Consider the following 23,427-nt stretch of genomic DNA (forward strand, 5'->3'; position numbering starts at 1 on the left):
CTAAAGTGAGTAGGTGATTGGCCTTAAACACGTGCTCAGTGCTTGCATTTTGGACTCTGTGCCATCCTGTAGTTAAGTAGTTTCCAGAGGTATAACTTAAAGATTCCCAGAGTGTTAATGATGTGCCTGTACAGTTGGTAGGATGCTTTACAAATGCGATGCTGTATTTGATCTATTTATGAGGCAAGCTATTTTTCAGGATAAAGTGAGAAATTGGAGGTTGACTTCATAAACACTGTACTTCTCTATCCTTTAAGAGAGAAAATCAGTGTTCAGAGATACAGATTCAGGGCAAATGGATTTTCTCTCTTATTCTCTGCTGGAAATTCTTTGCAAATAAATGAGAGGAACTGACATTAATTGAGATTATACTTGAAATTTCTCCCACTTTTGGTATGTCGTCACTTATTAGTTCTCTTCTCTGTTTCTCTAAATGTGGACATAAAGATATAAAGCCTGTATAAATTATAACAGTCAAGAACTCTGTTTTTAACTCAAGAAGCTCATCTATAACCTTAATTTATGTGTATCTGCTTTTATAGTCAACAGAAAAAAACTTTTAATAAGTAAAAACTTAATAGCTCATGATTATAATCCTGAAATCTCAATGAGAAAAATTAATTTGAGTAAAATTCAGAGCTTGGTACAAATGTCATCGTCTCAAAGTGGATTTTTCTGGTTATCCTAACTAAAATTACATACTACACCTCTAAAATTTCCTGTTTTAATTTTTCCTTGGAATTCATTGCTATTTATTAAATACATGCAACATGTCTCATGTTTATTATCATATTTGCTTTCTATCTCCCAGTCTTGATTATAAGCTCCATGTGGGCAGGATTTTCGCAGGGCAGACATCTCTGCTAGGCATGGTAGACCCAGTGTTGAGTACTCACGATACTTTTAGTGGCCCATTGAGATGCTTAATTTCTCTTAAGGTCAGAGGAAAAAAACTGAAAGTTTTAGGTCAAAAAAACATTTTATATGAATATTAACATATTCATCTTTGTAAGAATGCAATTATATAAATTTACTATCAATACATATTTGTTTGAAGGAGGAGACTCGCAAGGATAATATTCATAACAGGGCCCTGAGTGTCTCTCTTTTGTTCACTGCTGTATTCGAAGTGCCTGGAACAGGGCCTTGCTCATAATATGTTCTTAAATATTTGTTGAGTGGATGAATTAACTAACTAATGTAATTTACTGATAACGTAATATGTTCAATAGCCAACTGTGAGCATGACATTTATGCTTTAATAGGCATAATGCTTTAATCTTACATATGAGTAGTAAGAAAAAATAAAAGTGTACTTCAAACAAGAAGAGATTTCATCTCCCACATCTATACCTTCAACTGTCACTTCTAAAACACAGATAAAAAGTAATGAGCTATAAAAAGATTTTTTTTCTCTTTTTTTTCATTTAGTACAAAGAGATTTTTTTTTCTCATTTAGTGGCTAATGGAATGTAAGAAATTATTCTTTTATACTGTAGATTTTTCTTTTCTCTTTTACCACTGTAATAAATAGAAGTTACTCAAAAATGATGATTTGGGTAGCTAATTGTACACACCATTCATGTACACACAGGATGAAATTTGGGGGCCACCCTGCTTGCTCAAACTTACTGCCTGCTGAGCCAGTCTCTCAGCAGAAATTCATAGCATGTCAGCTTAGCACTTAGCAGATGGTTTTCAGAAGTTCACATAATTACATGTACTCAGTTCTACCTTTTTGCTTTGAAGGAGATACCTAAGGGTATTGTTTTCATAAAGTTCTGGACAAGAGAATCCAGATGTTTAATCTAAGTGAGAAAAATTACCTGGGGCTAGTCAACCAGTGCTACCCATGGGCAGAAGTGACGTGTCTGCCATCTCACTATCAATGTGTTTAGTATATCTTATCTGTGCTGATGGTAAACTGCTGTTCTAGAATAGGTTACAGGTGTTTGTTCAGGGAAGTTGGAAAACCCCAAGATGAAATAAATATCTGCTAAACTCACCTTTCATTTATGATTCATTTGCAAAATTTCTAGAAGTCTGAATAGGTAGATCAGGAAATTCAAATATTACAAGACCCACAAAAAGTCTATTTATAGCTGTAGGATATGGAGCCAGCATATTTGATTGCCTTGACTCACTTCATTCACCCCACCTAGATTCTGATGCTACTAACATGTGTTTTTTTTTTAATATACCTATCATGATAATTCCTAGAACTATATAGATTAGCAATACATTCTAACAAAATGCAAATTATTAAACAACTTCTGTTGTTTTAAGAATTCCTGGAGGAAGAAATAAGTTCTTATTTTTCTTACAACCTCCTGAAAAATGGTATTTATATCAGGCTAGACAGCGTCCATAGTCTAGTCTTAACTATACACACATTTAACACCATAAACTTACTTTCCTTTTCCAACCTTACAACCATATTACATAGTAATGCAGGGAAGTGAGTTAATAGTAGAATCATCAAATGAACATCACTGAAGCAACTAATGAGATACAGAGGAATTAAAGTCTTGTAGCTTTGGAAGAGAACTTTTTCTGTTTGTATAGAAGACTCATTCAATAAGGAGCAAGTAGTCGTATTGTGTGCAGGCTTGGATACCACAACAAGATGAGGTATGTTCTATCACCATTTTTGGCAGCCATTTTATTTAACTTGTCACAAGGCAAAGGTCTTCAGAATAGAGACAGTATCTTTTATATAATCTGACAAAGTGTAGTACATGTCAGAGTACCATGGATTTATGATTAAGGATGATGATCTGGTTGGCAAATCTAAGAGTCTCTTATTTCTTCCACTCCTTCACTCCATGGTGAAAACACCGAATTGTACTAAATGTCAAGAAAGCAGAGCACTCTCTCCACCTTGTGGGCTGCCCTGGTGGCTCAGCGGTAAAGAATCCATCTGGCCAGTGCAGGAGACGTGGTTTGATCCCCGGGTCAGGGAGATCCTCTGGAGAAGCAAATGGCAACCAACCCCAGTATTCTTGCCCAGGAAATCCCATGAGTGAGAAAATTGGCAAGATACAGTGCATGGAGTCACAAAGAGTCAGACACGTCTTAGCGACTAAACAACTCTCTACCCTGTGGTGGGTTAATGGATGGTTTATTGGAGAATAAATATAACTGTAGCTAGGCCAGGGCAGGGAATGCTGAAGGAGTGCAGAGCAGAACAGTGCCACAGATCTAATGGTAAACAAAGCTGCATGGATTCCCACCTCTCCTGTAGGAGACATGGTTATATAGCAGAAATATATTACGCAGAACGTCATCCGAGATATCAGCTGCAGCTTTTGAGGAATGCAGATTTTCAGTTCCTCCCCCCACATATACTGATTCAGGATCCTTGGGGACAGTGCCCAGGGATGGGCATATTTGCTGGCTCTCCGGGTGATTCTGATGCTTCCTAAAGTTTGAGCTTTATTTTTATTTTGAGCATATATTTGACTGAAGCAGAGCCAGAGAAAGACTATGTATCTGTTTCCCAACGATGATTAGTCAGGTGGGAGGGAGGGTCTGTAATATCAAAAACCTTCTTAAGTAACAATGAGAGTTGAATAACATAAGCACCATCATGGAGAAAAGACAGAGATTCTGGAAAAAATGCATATATGCTAGAAAATCAGAATAACGTTATTTAGTGAGGCCTTTAAAAATGAACTTCTACCTTGTGAGTGCGTTTGAAATGATTGTAATAATTGTAGAGAAATACATATGTGGGAGCTCTGAGGTCAACAGTGTGCTTATCTTATAATACAGGCTCTGCAGGACGCCTTGAAAGTGGAGTGCTCTTCATCTCCTGAGGACCCCTTGGGGAAGTCTGAAATGGAGTGCAGCCATGAGAAGATGCGAACAGAAATGGAAGTTCTCAAACAGCAGGTGAGAAGTTGAAAGTGGAGCAATCTTGAGGAGAACTTAGGGCCTGTTGTTCATGTGCTGCTTTAGACATTTCTAGAAGTCCTGCTTTTCACTTTGTGTCAAAGGGTTTTGCATGTATTTAATTATAATTACCTAATTTTAAAGCTTTATGGGGAAATTTAGATGAACTAGTCCAACTCTCACACTTTATAAAAGAGAAAATTGAATTTCAGATGGGTTGAATGGCTTGCCCAAGAGCACACAACTTAAAAGAAGGGCATGCTAATTAACCTTTTAGTGAAATTCTATTAGCGCTGGTTCCAGAGATTTTCACGCAGACACAATTTATTTCGAAGACACTATTAACCCAAACTCTGGACCTTTTCAGAAAATGGTAGCAGCTGGCTGCTCCTCTGTAGCTGCAGACCTTCCAGGCCTTGGAACAATGAGGGCAGTTTTAAAGGGAATACTCTGCATTGATCGCAGAGGAGGCACGTCTGTTTATCTACTCCCACATATGGATGGCACTGCCTAGGAATTTACTGATGAGTTATGGCTTCCTCCTTCCCGCCCACCCTGCTTCACTCACTGTTGCCAAGTACACAGCAAGAGTCACGGATGCTCTAACAAGCTCTTGCAGGCATCAGCGGCACAGGGCTATGGGACATAGCACTGCCTAAACTACCAGAGCCTAAATTCAGTTCATCTAGCTGGAACCGGCTTAGCCACAGGGCCACTTGAGCATATCACATCTCTTTTGCTATGAGAGGTAAAATGAACTAACACAGGTAAAGGGCTGGAACAGTTCAAGGTGATATTGATAAATACAGGAATTCCAATCCTCAAAGCACACATTGTTGGTGATATGTTAACAATGGCAGCTTGCAGGGCAGGATGTCATAGAACAAAGAGTGTATATGTATGATTTTCTGATGTCCCTGGGAGTAACTTGTTGGCTGTTTTGCTCTGAGCAAGTGCCAATTACAAGGAATCTTGATGCAATACATAGAAGAATTGAGCAACTGTGATATTGTTATTTACATTACTCGTATTACTTCAGAGAATGTAACCTATTTATAAATCTAAAATATCCAGAGCATTTGACGCAAAATTGGATCTTTTTCTTCTATCAACTCCATTTGAATAATCTGCTGCATTACATTCAGGATCAAATATACAGCTTAAAAATAAACCCACGGAGAGATTAAGGGTATAGTCAGAGTCTTAAAACTGCCAGATTCCCCTGAAGTATCACTGGTACAAGCCAGGATTCCTTTGAAAAAAGGACTGCTTATGTTCAGACTCGAGTCATCTTCATTGTTCTCACATAATGTAAATTTCATGCAGGAGAGTTGCTCTTACATTCAGTGTTTACAGTAATGGTTTAGTTTGTATTTGATAGTGATAGTGGCAAGTATTCTTTTTTTCATAACTCCCAAGAGTAGACCAGGATTAATCTCCTTCATTTTTGGATGGCCCTTTTGCTAGCTTTCTACATTCACATTTTAACTGTGCACGTCTAACTGGGTACCTACAATAATTACACCAGCAAGTGCCGCATGAAACTCTAGAGGATTTAAATTCACAAAGAAACTGAGCTTGAATTGGCCACCTAAGTGATGACATCACTATAAGTGTCTTCTGTTCTAATCAATGGGCTTCTCCCACTTTAGTTGCCTCTGGTAATTGTTTATTAATTATACATTGATCAAACTGTATCTGTGCCTTTGGACTGTCACTCTCAACCAAAAAAAAAAAAAAAACCAACACCAGAAAACAAAATGTCAGTTGGACGGCATATAGTTCCTTTGCAATGCTTCTGATGAAAAAAGGCTTGAAATTAAATATGTATATCTGCATATAGAGCTATATAAATGTTTCATTTTTTCCTCTCTTGCCTATTACATTTTGTTCTATTATTATTAACTAAAAATTAATAATCCTTTAGTTAAAATTTGTTGCACTGTTGGTGTTGCTGGTGCAATGTAGTTCAACGTTAGGTTCTCATGTAAGTTATAATTTAAATCTAGTTTTAGAGAAATTCCTTTGCTTCATTCCTTAAGCTTCATTTGTTTTCGTACCTCCACATTCTAGTCTCCAAGCCACCAATCAATACTATGCCAATTAAAACAAACAATAATTAAATCTGTTCCGGGGCAGGGTTGTTTTGATTACTTTTCTACAATATTTGGAGTACCTCTCAAGAGACATTCCACTAAAACGTTCCTCTTTTTTATGATATACGCCCACAGTTACTTATAAAGGGCAACTCTCATGAATGTCCTTTAACAAACATCCCTTGCTTTCCCACATACATGAGCCTTTAATTTTTAACTTGTGCTCAACTTATAATTTCTGTTTAGAAACTTTGACATGTCAGTAGTCAGTGGCTTCGCTTAGCTATTGTCAGTAAACTGACTGAAGAACTTCAAGCAATATTTATATGTCAAAGCCTTGTTTTAGAGATGAATGATTTGTTCCAAAACAGTGACACTTAACACTGATGGAGTCAGGGGGGCCAAGGTGTCCTCGCAGTCATGTAATATGCAATAGAAATTTGGTGAAGGGAATTGTTTTCAAGATATCCATGAATTTACTTATGAATTACTGCTCAATGAGAAAAAAGTTGAGAAAGTGCCATTCTAAACAAACTAAAAGACAAAATTATAGTCACAGGTATCAAGATGGAGTCCCACCATAAAGAAATATTCATGAAAAGAGGACATCCATGTCTCAGATTGGACAAACCCAGACAGCATCTCTTCTGAACTCATTTAAATGGCTTAAGAGAAAAGGAAGCTAGCAGTAACAGCATGTTAATATTTCCTAGGTGCAAATATATGAAGAAGACTTCAAAAAGGAGCGATCAGACCGAGAAAGACTTAATCAAGAAAAAGAGGAGCTACAGCAAATTATTCAGACTTCTCAGTCCCAGTTGAACAGGCTGAATTCTGAGGTATAAGTTCGAATAACCTTTGCCAGCACATATGTATTTTATATTTATTTTCTCTTTAAAAAATCAAAGATATTTTGGCTTCTGTTAATGGCCTTTTTTTTTTTTTGAGAGATTAGCATCTGAGATGAAATCATTTGTAAACAATTTTGTAAAGAGATGAAAATGACTGGAGATTCCTTTTAACTTAAGTATATTAAAGAGTTATCCAAGAAATTAGATTCCAAAGTCTTTTACAAAATCCAACTCTTTTGATCTTTTTTCTCATAATATTTATCTTGGTAGAATGAGAGTTGGAACTAAATAGCACTTAAATTCAAAGACGAAACACTCCAATACATTGAAGTTGTTTCTAAATTCTTACCATTTTTCTTTGAAGGACTACATTGGAATGTTCCTGTCTTCCAAAAATATGCATAATGAATGTCATTTATATAGCTAATGAGACCAAGAATTTTGTTCAGTGGGTTCCCAGATTTAATGTAACTGGAGCACTCTCAAGGAAGCCAGATAATATAAGCCACTTTATTAGAACAGAATATTAACTGTAAGCATGCTAAAATTAAGTACAATAGAATTTATTAAACATAGACTCAAGAAGTTGCCGTAATGGGTAAATATTGATGTTAATAAGGGAAATATAGCTAACACAATTTAGGCTTAAGAAAAGAAAAGTGAAAAAAAAAAAAAAGTGAACTCGCTCAGTTGTGTCTGACTCTTTGCAACCCCGTGGACTGTAGCCCACCAGGCTCCTCTGTCCATGGGATTCTCCAGGCAACAATACCAGAGTGGGTTGCCATTTCCTTCTCCAGGGGATCTTCCCAACCCAGGTATCGAACCTGGGTCTCCCGCATGGCAGGCAGATGCTTTATCCTCTGAGCCACCAGGGAACACAAAAAAGAAAAGGAACCACCAAATTTTTAATTTCCAAAATTATTCAATGTGTTTCAATAAATAGGAAATTGTGAGACATGCTGTGACAGCTCCATAAGTTCAAGATTCTTAGTCTCAGAGGAGATTTTAAAACTTTTTGTCATACTCTTCTTCCTAATACAAAGTAGATTGTGAATTAAATTCAGTTTCTTCTTTGACATCATTTTTAAGGATTAACTTTAAATTCCTAATTTCACATGGAAAATTATTTGGAACAACCATTTCCTTTCTAAGAAATTGGAAGGAATAAAATAATGGTAAAAACATAATAAAATGCTTTTTCCAAAAGTAATTCATGCTACCTACTTGTATAACAGTGGGTGACAAATGTTCTGATTGTTCTTAGAAAATTGCTCTCAATTTTTATGTCTTACATGCAAAACTGTCTTAATTTCTTTGAACTCGTCACTGCACAAATCATTTTATTTCCTGCCATATTTTAATTTTATTCATTCTACTACATTAAATCAGATTGATGATAATTATTTACCTAGACTGGCAATGTTCTTCCCATTATAGAAACTCTAGCACAGCTAGAAACACACAATATCTATTTGTGTCATAGACTATAATCCACAGTAATTTTCTGTGTCATCTGTCATTTTTGTTTGATATCAACCAAATGAATGTGTTGTTTAATCACAGTGCTGTATAACTGTGCTTATGAACTAAAGGAGGATCTTAGTAATATGTTAAAACTATCAAAGTTTTCTTTATAATGATAGTACGAGCATTTATTCTTCAAAAGTCTCGTTTACTCAGGTAAAAGTATGATAGAATTCACAGAATGTAATAGATGATGTAACAATCTGTGTTAAATGTATTAACAGCAGGTTAAATGCCATAATATAATAGAGTACTTATTTGAGCAGTATATTACCTGTGGACCAAATGCGCCACTTGACCAAAGGAATTTTTAGGTCAAATCAATCTGGTACTAGTTGCTTACATACCAGAGTGTATTCCTTCTATCACTGAGGACGGTGATTCCTCCTATCACCACCTATCCCTGCCTCCTATCATTTAAGGCAATAACTGGTAAAAATAGTCAGTGTGGCAAAGTGAAAGATGCTTAGGAGAAATCTAAGGATAAAAAAGTCTGATGTTCATGCCTGCTTTAACAGTTGGTGAGAACCTTGAGTAAATATTGAACTTTCTCCTGTACTTCCTTTTCTTCATCTGTAAAATGACAAAATTGAATTAGATCTCTAAAATGTTCCATGTAATTCCAAAACGTCTGTCTCTGAAATAAGTTGCTTAACTTCTCTCACCATATGCGTGCTAAGTCGCTTCAGTTGTGTCTGATGCTTTGTGACCCTGTGGACTGTAGCCCTCCAGGCTCCTCTGTCCGTGTCTTCCCAAGGCAAGAATACTAGAATGGCTTGCCATGATTTCCTCCAGGGAATCTTCCCAACCCAAGGATCAAACCCAAGTCTCTTAAGTCTCCTGCATTCGCAGGTGGGTTCTTTACCACCATCATACTCACCTGTAAAATATAATGATACTTGCCTCATGACTTCACAAGGTTATTCTCAAGATTAAGTGAAAAAAAAAATATATATATATATATATTCAATAACATCCAGCCCAAGTCATGGCTCACTGGTATTTCATAAATAGTTTATTGGAAGGGAGAATTTATAATAGTTCCATTTAGTTTTATAATTAGCCTGCCACATTCAGTGCCTCATGATATCTGATTTTGATGCTTTCTTTCTGCAAGGCATTCTGCTATATGCTGTGAAGGAACTAAAAAATAATCACTGCTACGAAAAGGCCCACAGTATAGTGAGGGGAACCTATATAGTCTATCCTCGTCATTTGCAGGTTCCAATTTTGTGAATTCACCTACTCACTAAAATATATTTGCCACCCCAAAATCAATTCTTGGACCACCTTTAAGTTCATTTGTGAACTTGCCCAGAGCAGCAAAATACTTGAGCCTCCTAACACACTTATTCCCAGTGGAAGTCCAAAAGGTGACGCTGCCTTCTTCTTTCAGCTCTCTTACTGTAAAAAGTGTTCTTTTCATGGTCTATTTAGTGCCACATTTTTCACATTTTTGAGCTTTTTGTTGGGGATCTCATTTTTTTAATGGCCCTCCAGCTAGAGCTGAAGTGCTATCCAGTGTTCCTAAGTGCCGGAAAGCTGCAAACTGCCAGATATGCATCAGATAAGCTTCATTCAGGGATGAATATAGCGCTATTGTTTACGGATCTATAGGACTTACTAAACTTCATAGCAGCTAGATGGGAAAACAATGAGAACAGTGACAGTCTTTATTTTCTTCACCTCCAAAATCACTCTGGATGGTGACTGCAGCCATGAAATTAAAAGACGCTTGCTCCTTGGAAGAAAAACAATGACAAACCTAGACAGCATGTTAAAAAGCAGAGGCATTACTTTGCCTGCAAAGATCCATATAGTCAAAGCTATAGTTTTTCCAGTAGTCCTGTACAGATGTGAGAACTGGACATTAAAAAAGTCTGAGTGCCAAAGCATTACTTTGCCTACAAAGATCCATATAGTCAAAGCTGTGGTTTTTCCAGTAGTCATGTACAGATGTGAGAACTGGACAATAAAAAAGTTTGAGTGCCAAAGAATTGATGCCTTTGAACTGTGGTGTTGGGAAGACTCTTGAGAATCTCTTGGACAGCAAATATTGACAGTAGTCAATGCTGAAGGAAATCAACCCTGAATATTCATTGAAAGGACTGATGCTGAAGCTGAAGCCCCAATACTTCAGCCACCTGATGTGAAGAGTTGGCTCATTGGAAAAAGACTCTGATGCTGGGAAAGATAGAAGGCAGAAGGAAAAGGGGATGACAGAGGATGAGATGGTTGGATGGCATCACTGACTCAATGGATATGAGTTTGAGCAAGCTCCAGGAGATGGTGAAGGACACGGAAGCCTGGTGTGCTGCAGTCCATGGGGTCACAAAGAGTTGGACACTACTGAGTGACTGAAAACCAAATAAGGTATCTTTAACAGAAACACACAATAAAACAAGATTATGTATTGAGTGATTAACAAAAATGGCATGACCAGAGGCTGGTAGGAACCTAAGCCTGCATTTCCCTGGAAGCAATGATTCAGTGTTTGCTACTTCAGTGTTCATGGTTACTTTATAGAATATAACTACTGTGAATCATGAGAATTGACTGAACATAGTACATACTGGAGTACAAAAAATACATGTAATAAATGTAAGACCCTATATGGGAGGACCAAAGGAGAGAATCTTTAATTCAATTTTCTGTTGATGAGCAGGGCTGTGGATTAAAGATTTACTGAGCATGGCCCTACCCATCAGAACAAGACCCAGGTTCCTCCTCAATCAGTCTCTCCCATCAGGAAGCTTCCATAAGCCTCTTATCCTTCTCCATCAGAGGGCAGACAGACTGAAAACCACAATGACAGAAAACTAACCAATCTGATCACATGCACCACAGCCTTATCTAATTCAATGAAACTATGAGCCATGCCGTGTAGGCCCACCCAAGACGGACTGGTCATGGTGGGGAGTTCTGACAAAACATGGTCCACTGGAGAAGGGAATGGCAAACCACTTCAGTATTCTTGCCTTGAGAACTGCATAAACAGTATGAAAAGGCAAAAAGATAGGACACTAAAAGATGAACTCCCCAGGTCAGTAGGTGCCCAATATGCTACTGGAGATGAGTGGAGAAATAACTCCAGAAAGAATGAAGGGATGAAGCCAAAGCAGAAACAACACCCAGCTGTGGATGTGACTGGTGATAGAAGTAAAGTCCAACGCCGTAAAAAGCAATATTGCATAGGAACCTGGGGTGTTAGGTCCACGAATTAAGGCAAATTAGAAGTGGTCAAACAGGAGATGGCAAGAGTGAACATTGACAGTTTAGAAATCAACAAACTGAAATGGACTGGAATGGGTGAATTTAACTCAGATGACCATTATATCTACTACTGTGGGCAAGAGTCCCTTAGAAGAAATGGAGTAGCCATCATGGTCAACAAAAGAGTCCAAAATGCAGTACTTGGATGCAATCTCAAAAACGATAGAATGATCTCTATTCATTTCCAAGGCAAACCATTCAATATCACAGTAATCCAAGTCTATGCCCCAACCAGTAAGGCTGAAGAAGCTGAAGTTGAACAGCTCTATGAAGACCTACAAGACCTTCTAGAATTAATACCCCCAAAAAATGTCCTTTTCATTAGAGGGGACTGGAATGCAAAAGTAGGAAGTCAAGAAACACCTGGAGTAACAGGCAAATTTGGCCTTGAAGTACAGAATGAAGCAGGGCAAAGGCTAATAGAGTTTTGCCAAGAGAATGAACTGGTCATACCAAATACCCTCTTCCAACAACACAAGAGAAGACACTACACATGGACATCACCAGATGGTCAATACTGAAATCAGATTGATTATATTCTTTGCAGCCAAAGATGGAGAAGCTCTATACAGTCAGCAAAAACAAGACTGAGAGCTGACTGTGGTTCAGATCATGTACTCCTTATTGCCAAATTCAGACTGAAATTTAAGAGGGTAGGGAAAACCACTAGACCATTCAGGTATGACCTAAATCAAATCCCTTATGATTATATAGTGGAAGTGACAAATAGAATCAAGGGACTAGTTATGATAGACAGAGTGCCTGATGAACTATGGACGGAGGTTCGTGACATTGTACAGGAGGCAGGGATCAAGACCATTCCCAAGAAAAAGAAATGCAAAAAGGCAAAATGGTTGTCTGAGGAGGCCTTACATATAGCTGAGAAAAGAGAAGTGAAAGGCAAAGGAGAAAAGGAAAGATATACCCGTTTGAATGCAGAGTTCCAAAGAATAACAAGAGTGAAGAAAGCCTTCCTCAGTGATCAACACAAAGAAATAGAGGAAAAGAATAGAATGGGGAAAACTAGAGATCTCTTCAAGAAAATTAGATACAAAAGGAACATTTCATGCAAAACGGGCACAATAAAGGGCAGAAATGTTATGGACCTAATAGAAGCAGAAGATATTAAGAGGCGGCAAGAATATACAGAAGAACTATACAAAAAAGATCTTCACAACCCAGATAATCACAATGGTGTGATCACTAGAGCCAGACATCCTGGAATGTGAAGTTAAGTGGGCCTTAGGAAGCATCACTACAAACAAAGCTAGTGGAGGTGATATAATCCAGTTGAGCTATTTCAAATCCTAAAAGATGATGCTGTGAAAGTGCTGCACTCAATATGCCAGCAAATTTGGAAAACTCAGAGGTCAGTTTTCATTCCAATCCCAAAAAAAGGCAATGCCAAAGAACATTCAAACTACCACACACCTGTACTGATCTCACATGCTAGCAAAGAAATACTCAAGATTCTCCAAGCCAGGCTTCAACAGTACATGAACCAAGAGCTTCCAGATGTTCAAGCTGGATTTAGAAAGGGCAGAGGAACCAGAGATCAAATTGCCAACATCCATTGGATCATAGACAAAGCAAGAGCATTCCACAAAAACATCTATTTCTGCTTTATTGACTATGCCAAAGCCTTTGACTGTGTGGATCACAACAAACTGTGGAAAATTCTTAAAGACATGGGAATACCAGGCCACCTTACCGGCCTCCTGAGAAATCTGTATGCAGGTCAAGAAGCAACAATTAGACCTGGACATGGAACAACAGACTGGTTCCAAATAGGAAAAGGAGTATGTCAAGGCTATATATTATCACCATGCTTATTTAACTGATATGCAGAGTATATCATGAGAAATGCTGGGCTAGATGAAGCACAAGCTGGAATCAAGATTGCTGGGAGAAGTATCAATATTCTCAGATATGCAGATGACACCACCCTTATGGCAGAAAGCAAAGAAGAACTAAAGAGTCTCTTGATGAAAGTGAAAGAGAAGCGTGAAAAATTTGAATATAAACTCAACATTCAGAAAACTAAAATCTTGGCATTCGGTCCCATCACTTCATGGCAAATAGATGGGGAAACAATGGAAATAGTGACAGACTTTATTTTGGGGGGCTCCAAAATTACCGAAGATGGTGACTGCAGCCATGAAATTAAAAGACGCTTGCTCCTTGGAAGAAAAGCTATGACCAATCTAGACAGCATATTCAAAAGCAGAGACATTACTTTGCCAACAAAGTCCACCTAGTCAAAGCTATGGTTTTTCCAGTAGTCATTATGGATGTAAGAGTCAGATTATAAAGAAAGCTGAGCACCAAAGTATTGATGCTTTTGTACTGTGGTATTGGAGAAGACTCTTGAGAGTCCCTTGGACTGCAAAGAGATCCAACCAGTCCATCCTAAAGATCAGTCCTGGGTGTTCATTGGAAGGACTGATGCTGAAGCTGAGACTCCAATACTTTGGCCACCTGATATGAAGAACTGACTCATTTGAAAAGACCCTGATGTTGGGAAAGACTGAAGGCAGGAGGAGAAGTGGATGACAGGATGAGATGGTTGGATGGCATCACTAACTCAATGGACATGAGTTTGAGTAGACTCCAGGTGTTGGTGTTGGACAGGGAGGACTGAAGTGCTACAGCCCGTGGGGTTGCAAAGAGTCGGACATGACTAAGAGATTGAACTGAACTGAAAGGAGAGACTCATTCTGTAGGTGGGACTTGGAAAAGTATCCTATGGCTCAGATGGTAAAGAATCCACCTGCAATGCAGAAGACCTGGGTTCAGTCCCTGGGTTGGGAAGATCCTCTCAAGAAGGGAATGGCTACCCATTCCAATATTCTTGCCTGGAAAATTCCAGGGATAGAGGAGCCTGGTGGGCTTTAGTCCATGAAATCACAAAGAATTGGACATAACTGAGTGGCTAACACTTTCACTTTCACATCAGGGATGACAACAGCATGACTAAAGAGTGCAAGAAAAACCAGCTTTCCTTACATGTGTCAGATGTTGGGGGAACTCAGGGGAGGTGACAGTGTGACTTTGAACAAGTTACTCAGCATCTCATACCTCAGTGACCTCTTCTGTAAAATAGGGATAATAATTTTAAGTGTCACTTAGGGGTATTGGAGGCTTGAATGTGAGTTATTAAGTGTAAAGCACTTAGATCAGTGTCTGGCATGTATTAAGTTCATATGCAACTTCTAAAATTTATTGTGGAAGCTTTTGACTATACAATTGACTGTACAATTACATTCAATAAGCAGTAGAAGCTATTTCTATGCCCATATCTATGTCTATATCTACATTCACAACTAGAGCTAAATATATCCACCTAAAACAGATTTGCTGTGGTCCCAATAATTGGGAATAACAATTTAAAAATACCCAACTTTGCAAACTTCATTTGGAAATTTCACAATAGAACCAATTTATGCCTGGAAAATCCAAAACTCAACTATTTTTATTGGCATTATTGTGATCAGGGCTTCAGCCCCTGGATTTCTGAGCAGATCTCTGCCAACTGGGCCAGGAATTACTTTAAGACATCAGCTCTTTCTGACACACAAATGCTTTTGTCTTGTCCACAGATAAAAGCTTGTCAGATGGAAAAAGAAAAACTAGAGAGGCAATTAAAACAGGTATGTTGATCGTTACTCACAACTTTCTTGTCATGTTAGAAATGCTGAGTTTTACTCACATTTATTCCCAAATGCAGCAGTTTCTCGTGGTCCCAATTAAAGGCAGGTTCAAGTTCTGCTACAGAGGGCCTAGGACAACTCATGCTTTTCATTATCAATTAAAATGTCATTGGGGAGATAATACTTAGGTACCAAGGCCTCTAGACCCTAACACTCAAGAAAAGCACATGCTTTACAGAATATGTTTCAACAGGAGCACACGCCTTAGTGTGTGTTCATGCAAATAGAAATTTCTTCATAGACTGCAAACACCTGAGAAATATATTTCCTCTATAGTTCATACAGTTGCTTCCACCAACAGTGGAAAACAACATCAAAGACTTCATCCTTCTTTTGAGAAAGAATAGCTTCTTGGGCATTAGAGCATTCCATTCCATTGGTTCTCCAGTAGACTTAGGAATGAATATTATTTCTCTTAATTCTTCATTTCCTCTCTGGACATTAGTTATGTCATTGGAGTCTCTGGCTGCAGTTTAGGAAAATTTGTTTTATGACTTAAAGATTGGTTCTTCTTAAGTGAGGACTCTGTGAAGATAACTCAGAAACATAAAGTTAACTCTGTATACATTTTTCAAGTATTTTTAGTATCTTCAACATGGAAAAATAACTATAGTTTCACTTTGAATAAAATTTGGCCTGTGGCTTCATCTATCTCAGTGTCTGCATTGACAGACCTCCTATCTTGAATTTGGATTATGCCAGATTAAGGCTAAACCTTAAGATTTCAACCAAACCTCGGGGTTGTATAAAGCAACGGTCAGTGTGACTCCCCAGGTGCACCTGCTTTCGGTGAACTAACAGCATTCTTCTCCTCAGATGTGTTTCCCAACCTGTAACTGCGACTGGAATTTCTACCGGAGGGATCCATACCTTCCGATGGGCCCTGGCGCTGTGCAGGACCTACAGAAGCACCCAGTAAGTAAGAGCCTTCATTCCAGCCATCAAGTGCTGTGTCTCTAATACGTGCTAATACTCTCTTTTGGGAGAAATGGTGTCTGTCTCTTGAATACTGGCACATATTATTTTCTACAAAAACAGCCTCTATTTATGTTGGGCTCTGATTTGCAGAGTTACAGTGGTCAGTGTACACTCTAAGTATCTTTGGAACCCTGCAACTGCAGGACATATAAATATGAATACATTCACTGAAAGGTATCAAATTGAGCCAAAATTCCATGACCAAACATACCATTTGATATGGGTCATTTTTAATGACACACCTAACCCTACCAAAGAAGACATTTCTGTGCATAAAGAAAAGCAAAGCGAACATAACAAAACAGTCTGGGAGATGCCTTTTTCAGTCGTAAACTTATATTCAACTACTGTGAATATGGTTACATCTGTGCAAAATAGTCTTTGACATTTTCCAATTGAAAGGGTATTCTTAAAGGATTCAAGAAAAAGTGACCCACTTAAGTTGCTTTCTATGGCTGTGTCTACCCAGGCAAAATGAATTGAATACTGAAGCAATTATTTGTGAGTGGAATTGATTTGAACAGTCAACCTGAATAAGTCAGACCCAAAACACCCTCCTTTTCCTTCTCAATGGCAGTATGCCACCCACCCTCCCCCATGGTCTGGAAATTTGTCTCTATTCTCTACTTTGCCTACATAGACAGAATCGTTAGGCAGGAAATAAATCGTGCGTTTTTCTTCCTTTTGGATTGGCTCAGACAATCTCTTTTCCCTTCGTTATTATTAACCATATTTCTGATTATGCAAAGAATCTGAAATTTTAACTGGGATTTACCTAGGAGAACAGTCAAGGAGTTCAGAGTTGCCTGAAACTTCTCACACTTTTGTATTTAAAGCTTTTGACTCAAAAGCCCTTTTCCAAGAGAGGAGATAATTACTCTTTGGGTGGCAGAAGGATGTCAGAATTTAATGAGCATCTCTTACTTGACCCTGGTGTGACACAGAGCACAGAAGAGAATTTGGTTCTTTTTGTGTTGTTGTTGATTGCTGCTTCTATCTGCTCTCCCCACTCCTTATTATTTTTTTTTCTTTACCTGTTTACTTACTTTTTTCTTTTCATTAGAAACATTTCTGGGAAGCTCCAAACACAGCTATCATTCTAAATTTTTTTTTAGAATATAGAAGGAAATTAATATTGTGGGAAACATAAAGAGATAAAAATTTACTAAGGAGTTTAGTTGTCTACAAGTTAGGGAATTGAGGGGAAATGCTCTTGTGGAAGATTAACTAGAAAGCCAATGAATCATTCAAATTTGCCTGGAAGTAAAAATGACTGTTTACTTCAAATCTTCAAGAAGATAGAAATTCACCTACTACAAAAGCACATGAGTCTTTTCCTATCAATTACAAGCAATAAGGCAATCCAGATCACATAAAATTATCACCAAATAAAGGTCTGTATTTGAAACCAGATTCCAAGTCATGTAATGGCTACATTTTCAAGCAGTATTCAGTTAAACAAAATCTCAGTATAAGGATAAAAATTACAGAAACTCCTAGAGTTCATTTTAAAATAATATTTCATGCTTACTTCTAAGTCTGAATTAAAGCCCATGCAATAGTATTTGTAAAATTATGACATATTCGCCTTCTTTTGGCAGCTATGCTGGAATATAAAACTGAGGCTCACGTCACTTATCCAGTGTTATTTGAGACATCTAAAAATAAATGAGGAGATGAAAAACAGAGCTGATCTCATATCCTCTTTTAGTTTTTTCATGGACCAAAAGGAGCCAAGAGCCTAGGTGTCTGAGTGAGGGTAAAGTGGAGTCAGACTGCACCAGATCCAGTATTTCTTAGCATCTTGTCAGGATGCTTGTCAGGAACTGAAATTTTAGGCTACTTTCAGCGGTCTGGCAGCCCTGTAAAATGCTCCCTATTGGCTGGTTGTTAGAGAAAATGTTCCTGAGTTATTTTCAGGTGGTAATTGAATAATAGAACAAAAGCTTTATATTCACTGTGTCTTGGGGAGAGAGGTAGAGGAGGCAGGGACCAGCATCTGGAGTGGAAGACAGACCAACCTCCTGGGTAAAGCTGAGACTACTCTTTTCTAAGTGGGTAAATACAATATTCTGGCCTTGGACCTATATTTTGAAATTCAGGTCTATGGTTTATATTTTGTTTGTCTGTGTTCAGTCGTATCCAACCCTTGGCAATCTCATGGGCTGTAGCCTCCAGGCTCCTCCATCCACGGAATTTTCCCAGCAAGAACACTGGAGTGGGTTGTTGTTTCCTCCTCCAGGGGATCTTCCCGACCCAGGGATCAAACCCACATCTCCTGCATCTCCTGAATTGGCAGGCAGGTTCTTTACTATTTGATCCACCTGGGAAGCCCATCAGTTCAGTTCAGTTCAGTCGCCAGTCGTGTCTGACTCTTTGCGACCCCATGAACCGCAGTACGCCAGGCTTCCCTGTCCATCACCAACTCCCGGAGTTCACTCAAACTCACGTCCATCGAGTCGGTGATGCCATCCAGCCATCTCATCCTCTGTCGTCCCCTTCTCCTCCTGCCATCAATCTTTCCTGGCATCAGGGTCTTTTCCAATGAGTCAGCTCTTCGCATCAGGTGGCCAAAGTGTTGGAGTTTCAGCTTCAACATCAGTCCTCCCAGTGAACACCCAAGACTGCCCATAGTTTATATTTATTTCAATGTAATTCATTTGACAGGTTTCCTGAGGTTCAATATCTAGCTGTTCTTAATTGGCGTACATCTAGGAGAAATTCCAAGAGAAGAATCCCAGTGTGCCCTGTCTTCTCCTTGCCTCTCTAGTCTAAACTATCTAAGCAATTTAAAACAGTTTCTGCAGAGGAACATTACAAAAGGAAAGTTTTTCCCTGCTTTACCATCCTGAGCCTCCATAAGCCATGCCCTCATGGCTGAGATTTCTTCCTTGAACCAGTGGCAAATATTCAACTTGTACATTTTTGTCTTGGTCTTTCTGTTACCTCCTGTGTGAGGGTTTTAAAAAACAGCATTTGTTGATGATAAATTCTTTTATTTATGGGCTATAGTAAGTTTTTACAAATGTGTTTATACTTCTGCACATATTCAAAACACATCTGCTTCAAAAAAAAAAAAAGCCAGAATCCCAAATTCTGACCAAACACTTAGTGAATTTAGGAGGGGGGTGGGTAGGGAGATGTAACAGTGATCAGGGAGATAAGGGAGCAACAGGTTTGGGTAGCAGCTACTTTTGTGTTGCCTGGGTAATAAAGCCACATAGAGCAGCTATATTTTTAACGTGCCACCATGTTTGGTTTGCAGCCCATATTGCTATAATAATGTTTTATTGTTCCACACAGCCAGACTACCAATGGTATGCTCCTGACCAGTTTCCGCCAGATGTGCAGCACAAGGCAAGTGGTAAGACCACAGCTGGATTGAGCATTCTTTCATGTTTACATTTTAATAGGATCTTTGGGGGGGATGTTTACTCGACATGCATTCACTTGGACTTGGGGAGAACCCACTATAAAGTTGTGTTGCAAACACAACTCTAATGTAATGCGCCTGGAGTTAAATCAAACTCCTTTAGAAAAAGAAAATGCTCGAGTGCAGAAATGCACGGATCTCTGTTTTAACTTCTGTTCCTATTCTGTCTCAGAGTCAGTATTCCATCTGGGGTTAGAGATTCCAGCAGAGCTCTGTTATACCAATAACAGCAGCAAAGTTCTGTGATTCTACTACGAAGTACCGAGGCACATCACTCTTTCAGGTTGAGGTTGCTAGACAGACGTTTCAAATGTCACTGGCAGATAGACAGACGAAACCAAAAGCTCAGTTCCCTAATGACTAAATGTCAGACTCCAAGTTTAGGCCAGAGTTGCCCACAACACCCACTCTTAAGTGTGCTGGAAAACAGTCAAAAGTCACTTACAAAGTACTCACAAATAAGAGTACTCTTTTGTCTTATTTCTCTCTGGTTTATCACCCTCCTCTTTCTTTTCAGAACCTGCTAGACATTCTGCTGCTTGCTTCTCTGCTCTCGTGAGGCCACCCAGAAGTGGGCTGAATAAACTGGGCTATAGTCATAATCCCACTTCTGTTCTCACCACATGCAATCAAAAGTCAGCAATGTCTGCTACATATTTAAAAATTGCAACATGACACACACCTGTAACTCTTTAAGTTGTTAGTATCCAGATATTGGAATCTATCTAGAAAAGCTGAAAATGAGCCATATTCCAGTTTCAAGCCACGCTTGAAATGTTTTCTCCTTTAGTTCATATCTGAGGCCACAGAATTCTAGTTTCTAGTACAAGGAGTCCAGTAAGGAGTGGAAGTAGGGGCCAGGGATACCATATGTAGTTTGTCCGGTTGGGAGCTTCACAAGTCCAGGGGCTTTTCATGGTAGTCTGCATAAACGGAGCTTCCTACAGTTGTGCAGTACACAACCTTGACAGCTATACATGGAAGCAGTGGGAGTGGCAAAGACCACAACTAACAGTAGCATTATGCAGAAGAAAGATAAAGAGTGAGAACTCTACAATAAATGTCTATATATTTATCAGAAAACTGTAGTGCTTTCTTTTTTCTTTTCTACTACTAATATAACCATTGGCTTTAATAAGGTTCTTGGGTTCAGGTCTTAATGGAGAGCTTTTCATTGAAAGGCATCCTATTAACCATAATGGTTGTTGCATAATGTCTATGTTTTTGAAATCCATTATTATACATACAATAGCTGAGTTGCCACCCAGTTATAATTGCCCATTTTATATTCTATTGACCTGGAATGAATATTAAACATATTTTCTCCTGAGTTGGAGTTTAATCACTAGACAAAAAATTATACAGTAGAAAATGCAATATCATAAAGCCATTTATATGTCATTATTGTATTCATCTTGGACCAATATCATAGAACCTAATAACTATATAAAACAGGAATGAATTGTGATGACCTTCAGAAACTAAATAATATGCAAATATATAATTTTAGTCAGTGTGTGAGACCAACTGATTTTTGTCTATTTGGTAAGAAATATAGAGCTTTGTGATGTAAAACCTGTTGTGTGACATGGTCTACAGATGTAAAATTAGAATGAAAATTTAGCCTTTATTATGTAGCAACCTGAGTACTTTTAAAACATTGTTTTAATCTTCACAGCAGTGCTATAAAGTGACCATTTTACAGATGAGGAAACTGATTAGGACGATTAAGCCCTGGAATTAGACTTCAGGTACATTAAGACTTCAAAACCTGTGCTTTGAATCACATCCCATAGTGCTCTTGAAAACCTACCTCTCTCACGATATTAAACATTTTCTAAAATGATAGATATAAAAATGACAATAGGGGTCTTATCTTGGATAGTTATGGGACTAGTACCTAACCCTCAATAATCTCCTCTTCCTAGGAAGTCATAGCGTGTATTATCTGTGCTTCTCATTCGACACTTAGACTCTCACAGGTAAAAGACATAGTGCTGTGTAAGAATGTGCTTAGTCGCTCAGTTGTGTCCGACTCTGCAATCCCATGGACTTTAGCCCACCAGGCTTCTCTGTCCATGGGATTCTCCAGGCAAGAATACTGGAGTGGGTTGCCATGCCCTCCTCCAGGGGATCTTCGCAACCCAGGGGTCAAACCCGGGTCTCTCACATTGTAGGCGGATTCTTTCCTGACTGAGCCAGCAGGGGAGCCCACGTAAGAATAAGTGCGTAATAAATGTGTCGTAAGATAAATCCTGCTTGAGCAGTCCTGGCAGAAACTGAAGGGATATTACCATTTGAAACCTGACCTCCATACCAACACAGCTCTGCAGCTAACTGTGGCTTGTCTATAGCAGGGAAAAGATTGATCATGACTAGAGAACCATCATAGAGAGAAACTCCTTACTTAAAAATCTACCTGCTCCTTTTCTAGTTTCCAAAGCTGATGCTATTTCCAAGGTAGCTCTGCAGCTAACTGTGGCTTGTCTATAGCAGGGAAAGGGTTGATCATGACTACAGAACCAACATAGAGAGAAACTCCTTACTTAAAAATCTACCTGCTCCTCTTCTAGTTTCCAAAGCTGATACTATTTCCAAGGTCAAGCCAGGTCTTGAGCCTTGGCAGAAGCTCTGAAATCACCCTGTCACAGACATTGCATGTACTATTTATTAATTTCAGTAGTAATTCTTGTTAGTTTTTGTTTCATTTAATTGGAAAGCTCTTTTTGCTTTGTAGAGACAATGAAATTGCTCAGAATTCTTGAAAATAATTTTGTGGTATTGTTTAAAATATATAGGTTTAAAAATCTTTTTATTATAAAGATATTCCTATTGTCTCATTATATGACCAATATATTTATTCTCCACTATTCAAGAATATAGTGCGAGTCAACATGGCCTGTATTTGGGGCCAGAAATACCAAAAATTCAAGCAGTGGGAAGAAAATTGAGTAGAAAAATAATACTCTGTTTTTGATAATCTATAAACAGAAACTATTTCTGAAAATTGCTCTAAGTTTTACTCATATAATAAATACTTTAAGTATTTTGTTTAAATAAAAAAGATCCTTTTAAAAATATGGATATTTAAATTAATGTCAATTAGTACATGTGCTTTATAGATTGTCCTAGTTCTTGGTTTTTATTAATTTCCTATACTCATGACAGATCTATTTTTCTGACCCCAATATATGTGGGATATTTTTATCTTAGCATCTTCCTTTGTGATTCCTCTTATTATAATTTTAACCTTAAATAGTGACTCTGATTTTTACACATGGAGCCTTCTGATTTTTCAAAGGTGGGTGCAAAAGAAAGTGAAATTGAAGTCACTCAGTCATGTCCAACTCTTTGTGACCCATGGACTGTAGTCGGCCAAGCTCCTCCGTCCATGGGATTTTCCAGGCTAGAATACTGGAGTGGGTTGCCATGCCCTCCTCCAGGGGATCTTACTGACCCAGGGATCGAACCCAGGTCGCCCACATTACAGGCAGATTCTACCATCTGAGCTACCAGGGAATCCCAAAATATGTCGATCTTCCTATTGATAAATGAAGCTGGAAGGCCAGTGTCGACTTTAGAACCCTCAGATTTCAATCAGCTCTGTGCCAGAACACAGTGGCATGGAATGATCTGGGCAGTGCCCCGACCCGTGCCCTCTCACCCTC

At 38.5% G+C, this 23,427-nt stretch overlaps 1 protein-coding gene across 1 annotated transcript in view; it reads left to right on the plus strand.

Moving 5' to 3' along the window:
• Positions 1–22,710, plus strand: part of TNIP3 (TNFAIP3 interacting protein 3) — a 114,908-nt gene extending 92,198 nt beyond the window's left edge. The window contains exons 12-18 of the mRNA XM_040238373.1: positions 3,775–3,894; positions 6,704–6,829; positions 15,238–15,288; positions 16,165–16,263; positions 19,630–19,683; positions 21,688–21,741; positions 22,636–22,710. Coding sequence (XP_040094307.1) covers positions 3,775–3,894; positions 6,704–6,829; positions 15,238–15,288; positions 16,165–16,263; positions 19,630–19,683; positions 21,688–21,741; positions 22,636–22,710 — 579 coding nt within the window. The remainder of the gene's footprint in view (positions 1–3,774; positions 3,895–6,703; positions 6,830–15,237; positions 15,289–16,164; positions 16,264–19,629; positions 19,684–21,687; positions 21,742–22,635) is intronic.
• Positions 22,711–23,427: the final 717 nt, after the last annotated feature.

The sequence above is a fragment of the Oryx dammah genome, unplaced genomic scaffold (genome assembly GCF_014754425.2).
Source record: "Oryx dammah isolate SB20612 unplaced genomic scaffold, SCBI_Odam_1.1 HiC_scaffold_3, whole genome shotgun sequence".
NCBI lineage: Eukaryota > Metazoa > Chordata > Mammalia > Artiodactyla > Bovidae > Oryx > Oryx dammah.